General features: G+C 42.0%; 1 protein-coding gene across 2 annotated transcripts; it reads right to left on the reverse strand.

The window, feature by feature from the left end:
- Positions 1 to 1,066: 1,066 nt before the first annotated feature.
- Positions 1,067 to 8,312, reverse strand: LOC103641579 (myosin heavy chain-related). Of its 2 annotated transcripts, none has more exons than XM_008664922.4 (4): positions 7,768 to 8,312; positions 6,612 to 7,053; positions 6,363 to 6,512; positions 1,067 to 2,386 (listed from the first exon to the last, which is right to left on the reverse strand). In XM_008664922.4, exons 2-4 carry the CDS (start codon positions 7,008 to 7,010, stop codon positions 1,184 to 1,186), a joined length of 1,752 nt encoding a protein of 583 aa, XP_008663144.1. In that variant the 5' UTR covers positions 7,011 to 7,053; positions 7,768 to 8,312; the 3' UTR covers positions 1,067 to 1,183. The 2 variants fall into 2 exon arrangements, with proteins under 2 accessions (XP_008663144.1, XP_008663141.1); XM_008664919.4 differs by having other exon boundaries at positions 6,363 to 6,521.
- Positions 8,313 to 8,971: the final 659 nt, after the last annotated feature.

The raw sequence follows: 8,971 nt of genomic DNA on the forward strand, positions 1-8,971 counted from the left end.
GTGGTTCATTCTAGTGTTTGGCACCGAATCGACGCCAACGCCCAGAGTTTCATATATATTAGATGTGGTTCTAGTTATTAAATTCCATTCATGGGTCTACATTTGACTCGACCTGTAAAATGAAGGTTTAGAACTGGGGGCGACTTTTCAACCATGAGTACCCAATGAGCCGTAGAATACTAGCTGAGTCTTTTGAACTAATCTAATGAAACTCTAGATCATCTACTCATCTTCACTTCTTTGAAATGTAATTTATATCACATTATATATCGTATGCATTATATATCGTATGATTATAAATAATTATATTTATTTACCTTGCTATTTGTGACACTTTTGTTTTAATTATTTGTAATTGTCGATCATCCATACCGGTACAAGTCCGAACGTAAAAATCTACTTGTTTGACATTTTAAATGCAGTTGTGGCTTGATGTGTGTCAATATAGATGGGTGTTTGCTCTACCAGCATTACACCTATCTATTATCATCTCTAGTTAAAAAAGAATAGTCTAAACCTATAAAGATTCCTTCTCTGTAAAGATTCAACAGGTTTTGGCCTGTGGTCCAGTTCTAGTTCTAAATGTTTCAAAGTTAGATATATTTCAATATTTTATTGGAAGAATTTCAAAAAAAAAATTTGTTGGAAGGGGTGTAACTGACCTCCTTAACTATTGAGTGACTCTGATTTTTCTCTCTTAAACTACTACCATATTTCTCCAAGCTAATTTTTTTTAATAAATTTTCTAATATTGAATCAGATTTAGTAGTTTTAAATATATATTTATTCTAAAATATATATATTTGAATGACTTTTAGAACGATTATTTCACCCCCTTCAACTATTATAAAAGTTCAGTTTACTTGTGGTCGACGGCGCCACGGAGGACAGTTGATGTAACACTACATTAGTCAAAACTGCTCAAGAAGCTAAATCAGACAGGTTAAGTTGGTGGACTCACACAATGGTTAAAGGACATTAGATGAACGTTTTCCTTTTGTTTTTATATTTCCGGTCGCTTTTTTTATAAACTATTTCCGGCCACTTAAATGGACAACAACACACATACAAAACCTCAGAATCATGGAACATAACTTTAAAATTCTCGAACAGCTGGATCTTAGCATCAAACAGCGACCCATATGACACATTACTTTAAAATTCTCTTCATATGCAGTTTATCTTACAAGCCACAACACTCTCTTTCAGCATTTTCTCTACCTTGTGATAGGATGAACCCTGACCCGGCCAGCATCTGCTCTCTGAGATTCTTGATTGCCAGATACCTCTCCTCGTCGTGATCCATGGTCAGTATTCCGTTGCTACACCCTTCTGCCCAGTCTCCCTCCAGCTCCTCATCCATGCCCCGAAAGCTTTGCTCTAAACGCCACGAGTTCACGCCGTCCATCCCTCTATCCGAAAACGATTCATGCCTCGATGCGCTCCTCTGCCTGCCTTTCGAGGAAGGAGTGTAGCTCCAGGTGTAGGTCCTGTTGACGCCATCGACGTTCAGCTCAATCGAGTGTATGTCACTGCCTTCCGATGCGTCGTCTTCGCTGAAGTTTCCACCATTTCTGTCAGGGACTACATCATCAGCTGCGGTGGCGCCATTTTCAGACGCATGGGACAGTTGCATTGGATCGTTCATTGGTTCCTGCTCTTTCCTAGTATCCAGATAAGCTTGGAGTTCATCGCGCAGCTGATTAACAGCTGCATTTTTCTCCTCAAACTGAAGCCGTGCTTCTAGCAGCTTCATCTGAACCCTTTGTTCACGCCACTCGTCTGCAAGTTGAAGCATTTCACGCTCTTTCTGGAGCTCTTCTTGTGCCTTCTCGGTTTCTCTCTTCAGTGCCTCCACCTCAGCTTTGTCCTCGTCAATGCCTTTGATGAGCTCGTTGCAGATCTTCTCAACTCTTCCTTTAGATTTCCTCTCCCTTTCAAGTTCTTTCGTCACTGCCTGCAGTGAGGCTTCAGTGTTGGCTAAGGCAACACTCAACTTCTTATTTGTCTTCTCTGCTCTTTTCCTTGACTTCTTCTCAGTGTCTAGCTCTGAAACTATAAATTGGAGAGCATTTGCAACCTTCTCCTTTTGTTTGACCTTCCACGATTCCATTTCTTCTGCAAGTTGCTTCTTTAAGTCCTCAATTTCATAGGGATTAGACTTCTTTTCTTTTATTAGCTTTCTAACATGAGAACGGGCAACATCAAGCTCTGAACGTAGAGCAGAGATGAGTGATACACTAGACGGATTCAGTTCTCCAGGTCCCCATATGTGGGCAAGTACTTTTACAAGCTCCTTAGATGCAATCAAGCTGTTCTGAAGATCCTGTAGGTTCACTGTTTTCTCAGGACATCTTGAAACATCGTCTTGGGAGAATTTACCAACCTGGAATTGATTAACAAAGCTTTAGTGACATCAAGTGAGAAATGCTACCGTTCTTGGAAGAAACAAATGTACTAGTATGAAATGAACAAATTCAGCAATATTTTATCTCTTAGGCAGCAACAAGTGACCGACATTTCACTCTTTATACAGTGTTCAGTAAGTAAGAAATAAAATCTTACTGGAGCAATTTGTTTTACATAATATTGGTGACCATTCTATATTTCTATGCCTGAAATTTCTGCATGAAATAGCCCAGTAAGCATGTATATCGATATTGTCAACCACTCATTAGCTATTTGTCAAACTTTGCCAGATTTTTCCTGATAAAGTTGCTCTTGGCAAATTCACAGAGTGATCCTGTACATTCAGTATTAATACACCACACCGTTGTTATGTCTTTAATTGTATTTTTAGTTAAGAAAAAACACGAATTAAACACAAATACGCTATATTAATATCCCTTATCAAAAGAAAAGTAGCAAGGCTACAACCGAATTCATTGGCCCAAAGCAAGAATAAGAATCTAGAACCTAAACACATGCAATATCTTGGTCCTCAGAGACACAAGTAATTGTTTTCTAATTTAATATTAGCTTTACCTAATCTTGCAACCAACCAATTTGCCTTCTGAAGGGTCCAAGATTGTTCAACTCTTTAGCCTTAGCTAATGTGTTTACACCTATACCTAAAAGGCAACTACTTCTCATTGTGTAATCTTCACTAACAGCCTATACATGAAGAAAGTATCATTGAGCCGCTTCATTAGTACAATAAACAATTAAGCTGGTACAAGCTACCTCATAGCCAGTTGCAGAAGTGGACAAGATGCATGTTACATGTACATATAAAAATGTTTCAATAGAGATGGGCCTCACATTTCCTCAGCTTTTATGTTTATAGAATCAATTTCAATAAAGGTGTCTTACGTTGGACGAGGCATCACAAGTTTTCGCCTTTTTGAAGCGAAACATTCCTTCTTACATGTAACTAGTGGGAGTTGTCTAATTTATAAGTAGCTTCAGAACTCAGCTGTCGGTATCGATGCAATGGACTACGTGACCAGATACATCAACAACAACAATAAAGTCTTTTAGTCCCAAGCAAGTTGATGTAGACTAGAGTTAAAACCTAACATAAACCGCAAATCAAGGTTTAGGCACGTGGATTATTATTTTTCATTCGCTCTTATTAAAATCTAAACCTTTAGGCATTACATTCTTTCAAGTCTCATTTAGGTTCACCTATCTCTCTTCTCATTGACAACGTATCAGGTGCAAACCAAGTTTCCGTGCAAACTCTGTGTAAACCAACTAACAAAAGTCATAAAAAATTCTCAAAAAATTATATATGTACTTCATTGCCTACTCTACCACTGTATAAAATTTTAAGTTCAAATTTATCATATATTAAGAGATAAAAAAGAAAATTATGATATAATTTTCACTTTTTTGTATCTCACAATTTTCTCTTTTTTGTATTTTTTAACATATGATGAATTTGAACTTTAAATTTTATACAGTGGTAGAGTAGGTAATGAAGTAAATCTATATTTTTTGAGAATTTTTTGTGACTTTTGTTTGTTAGTTTGCATGGAAACTTGGTTTGCACATGATACGTTGCCCTTCTCATTACTATCGTCCATTAGAATTTTACGACACACTAGTGTCTCTAAAGGTTTCAGTTAGATATGTCCCAACCATCTCAATCAGTGTTGGAAAAGTTTTTCTTCAATTGGTACTACCCTTAGCTTATTACATATATTATTATTCTAGACTCGTCCCTTCTTATATGGCCACAAATCCATTACAACATACACATTTTTGCAACACTTATTTGCTAAACATGACACATTTTAGGCCACATTCTCCACCATACAACATAGCGGGTCTAATCGTCGTACTATAAATTTTGCTTTTTTAGCTTCTATGGTACCCTCTTATGACATAGACTGTTAGATGTTTAGGCCACTTTTATCATTCTGCTTTGATTTTATGGCTAACATCTTCATCAATATTCCCATCTTTCTATAGTATTGATCCTAAATACTAAAAAATGTCTTTCCGAGGCACTACTTAGCCTTTCGAATTAACATCTCCTTTTTCATGTGTAGTAGTGCTGAAGTTACTTGTCATATATTCGGTTTGGTTCTACTGAGTCTAAAATTTTTGAACTCTAGAATATAATGTCATAACTTTAGTTTAATATTTATGTCTGCTTAGCTTTCAACATCTAGCACTACATCGTCCATAAAAAATATACAAAAGTGATATCCCCTTGTATGTCCTTTGTGACCTCATCCATCGCCAAGACATAAAGATAAGGGTTCAATGCTAACAATTATCAGATGGGCATACAAATTCTTGCATTGAGTTCTAGAGAAGCATCCTAGATTTTACCAAAACAATTTGTGTGTTAATCTTGATCGAAGTGTACAAAGTTAATTACTTGTTTAACATTGCTTATTCTTACAACTAGCAAGATTTATAGTTAGTATCATGGTAGCTTGGAAACTATAAATACAGCCTATCAGCAAATTACCCTTTATAAGTGCAGCTAGTCACTTCAATAGTGACTGATGTACTTCAATAGTCACTTCAATTTGGAAAACCTAGGCTCCTCCAAAGATCAAGTCCTTCATGTGACTGGTCGCTTATCGAAGGCTTTGGACAGCTAACACTTTGCAAAAGAGAGGCATGGATCACCATGCGAGCTGCCCATTGTGTGATCAGGAGCAAGAAACACTTGACCATCTGCTGATTGGGTGTGTGTTCGTCCGGGATTTCTGGTTTAAGCTACTATCTCAAGTTAATCTCCAAAGCATAGCCTCTCAGCTTGTTGATGCATCTTTTATGGGCTGGTGGAGTTGGCTGGCAATCAAATACATGGAGTGACAGGGGAAGCAGTAAACTCCCTAGTAATATTAGGAGCATGGACTCTGTGGAAACATCGGAATAGTTGTGTCTTCGATAGAAATAGACCCAATGTGGATCTTGCTGTTGGGATGGCTGATCAAGAGCGGGAGAAGTGGGAACTGGCTGGGGCAAGAAAGCTATCCTTGCTAACTAGTCGCATCCCGGGTCTATGGGCTTTGTGTTAGAGTTTGTAGCTTTGGGTGTTTTATTCATGGATGGGTATCAGTATGCCTGTACTTGGCCCCCGTGAGGTGACTGTTTTGTATCATCTCTGTTTTTCTTGTTAATGGAATGAAACACAGTCTCCTGCGTTTTTCGAGAAAAAAATAGTGACTGAATCAAGCTTTTTAGGCGTTAGCTAAGCTTTCCTCATTACATAATTGCACTCAAAGGTGTACTTCATTGAAGGAGGAGGTCAAAAGTTTTCGCTTTTCAGAAGTAAAACATTACTTATATATGTACAACTAGGACGGCATTGTTCAAATTTATAAGTAGCTTCAGAACTTAGCAGTTAGCACCTATGTAGTCCACTATCCAGATAAATATTCTCAGGTGGCCTTAATAGTGCTTCCTTGAAGCTAGAGTTTTATTTTATTACAATTAATTATCTCGCTGTGCACTATCAAAAGCTCGAGGACTTCACTTTTTTAAAATCACAGCTGGAAAACTCACTCAGCTTAGAGCCTACGCAAGTATGCAGGCAGTTGATCCTTCATTTTGGTTATAAATTAGTAAAGTTTGCTTCTACTCACTCGGAAACTCAGCTAAACCAGGCATCAACATAAAGAAACCACATGTCCCTTTCACAACATAATACGGACAGCATAGTGCACAGAAGTTTTCACAGTTTTTCTCAACCATTTTCTCGACGAAAGCCTCCACAGCTGACAGAATTGGATTTTTTTGCATTTGTAAATTGTTAAAAAAACTTTGTGAGATATAGACATGACAGAGTGCACTCCCCAAACAAAATATTGAAAAAAAACGGAATTTGCTTCAACGGAACAAATAGAACTCCAAAGGAAGAGATTTAATCCAAGACAGTAGGTTTCTGGTTTCCTTACCTCCATTCCGCTGCCGTTGCTCGTCATATCTGCCGAAAGCCACCGGGCATGGCCGTTGCTCGTCATATCTGCCGAAAGCCACCGGGCATGGCCGTTGCGCCGACTTCCCTTGCCATCAGCCTCCAAGATCTTGCTCTTGCTTCTCGATCTCTGGGACAACTAAAAATAATGACACTAATCGATTGACCAACCAACCACGCAACAGAGCCGCCAATTGGGGCAACAGAGCATCAGAATCAGAGCACCCACCTCCGTGGAGGCGCCGCTCCACTGAACCAAGCTCCGGCGCGCCGCCGCCGCCGCCGCATCCCCTTCAAGCAGGTCGCTGTCCATATCCTGCCAGAACGCGTCGACGAGCCTCCTCGCCGACGCGGACGGCCATGTCCCGTCGGCGAGGCGGGTACCGCCTCCGCGGCAATGCCGGCCACGGGACGACTCCGACATGTCCCCGCCCGCGCTGGTCCGGCGCCGCGGCAGCAGCACCGCGGGCCTCCTGGACCGTAGCCGCCTCCCGGCCGCCGGGTCCGAGCCCCCCGACGACGACACCGCGCGGCGCTTCCGGATCTTGTTGGCCAGCCTCACTGCCGCTGCCGCCGCGATAGCCTCGTCAGCAGCTGCTCCTTCCTCCGCGTCCCCCCACCTCGGCATCGCGAGCTCCCAGGATTCTTCTTGCTTCCTCCTCCTGCTCGTCCTGCTCACCAACACCACCAACCAGGAAGGAGCAGAGAGCAATGCGAGTGCCGTCAGTGCTCAGTGTCACCGGTCGGTCACTGATGCGGATGCGGTCAAGAAGGAGTGATGCCTATGGTGACAAGACTGTCACATCAAACCGATCAAAAGGGAAAGAGAAACATCGCGAAAGCAAAAGAGGTAAAGGTTGGAATCGTTGCAGCTTTAGAAGAAGGAATAAGAAGCAGAGGAGGAGGAGGGGAGCAAGAGCTGGCGAGAGGATCGATGTGACCATCACACTTTTATTGAGCACAGAGCGCCATTGGGATTCGGGAACCAAGATTCGTCGCCCGTCTCGCCTTTGAACACACCAGACTCCAGAGCGACTAACCAACGATAAATCGATTATCGTCTTGAAAATTTGCAGTGGGGTTGTGGAAGGTTAAAATGTGCTCGTTTCGCAAAATGAAAAATACTCCTAAACAAAAGGATGAGGAAGAAGGAAACTGCTTTCGCAGAGACCGAGGAACACAGAGCTCCAAGGACTCAAAAAAACCCAATGGATGGGTTATCTATGCACACCGATGTGGGCACTGCCCCCACGGACGTCGGCACCAGCGGGCAAGAGCCTCAGAGTTGGCAAAGAAAAAGCATGGGGAACCCCAAAGGAAAGGAAGAGGCAGAAGAAGAAGAAGCGGCCAAGAGCTGGCTGGCATGGGAGTGCAGAGTGGCGTACCCATTGATGAGCTGCCTGGCGTGCCTGTCCGATCTCGGTCGATCAGCTGCTGCGAATGCCGGCTCTGGCCGGTGCTGCCATCATGAGGCTTTGGAGCTTCTGCTCAGGAGCATCGCTATCTCGCACGAGTGGGGAGATGGACGGACGGGGGACAGGGATGATGGGGCGGGCGTGTGTCAGTGCGCCCCCGCCCCGCGTACTGTTGTTGTGTATCGTCTACGTCGTGCGTGTATGTGTCGATCCGCTCGAGTCCAGTGCCGGGCAGGCAGCGCGCGTGAGCTGTCCCTCCTCCTTGCCGAGGGTGGTGCCTCCTATCTTATGATTGGAGCTTGTCGGAACGGCTGGCTGCTGGTGGTGGAGCATGGACGGATGGCCGTGAGGTGACTGGGTGGGGAGACGAGGGATAGGCGGGCGAGGTGTGGAGCAGGATTGCAGGAGTAGGGAGTACCGGAGTAGGACGGCGGCGTGCGGCGGGCTCCTGCTGCGCTGTACGCTCCCGGACCTGGGGCCCGGCCGCCCGGGACCGGGAAGAAGACGGGGCGTGGCTGCCACTGCGAGTCTCAGCACATGCGCCGTACCGTTGAGATCCCTTTACCCTCGGTATTCTTTTTTGTTTATCTATAGTTTTCTAGAATAATAAAATCAGTACGAATGATGCAATCTAAAATATACCTGTATAACACTATAAATAAATACAGCTACCAAAAATATTTTATTCAGTATTTCAATAATTAAAATCATTAGAAATAAATCCTAGAAATATGTAAAGAAAATAAAATACTATAATCCATATTCTAAGATTTATAAACCGTTTATAATGTTAAAATTATATTAGTTAAAATGCATATTAATAATATTTAAATTATTTTATTTACATAGTGAATTAGTAATGGTTATATAATTTAGATTGTTTTTAAATAATATTAGATATTTCACATGTTTGTCGAATACAAATGTAGAATCAGATAGACAATCTTCAAAACCGAATTGAGCTACATCTATTTAACATTCATATTTAATCGAATACAAAGACAGATGTCGGTGAGTAAATTTATGTACGCATGTTTAGGTCCGGATGGTACTGGTTCAGGTTAAACGTCTCTACTCTAGTCTTCGGTGACACGCGCTACCGACACCTGATTGTTTGTAGTAGACGGTTACAAATGGGCGAGAGAGAGAGTTCCCAAGTCTCTGTAGGGTGTGA

This window comes from Zea mays, chromosome 10 (assembly GCF_902167145.1).
Source record: "Zea mays cultivar B73 chromosome 10, Zm-B73-REFERENCE-NAM-5.0, whole genome shotgun sequence".
Classification (NCBI taxonomy): Eukaryota; Viridiplantae; Streptophyta; class Magnoliopsida; order Poales; family Poaceae; genus Zea; species Zea mays.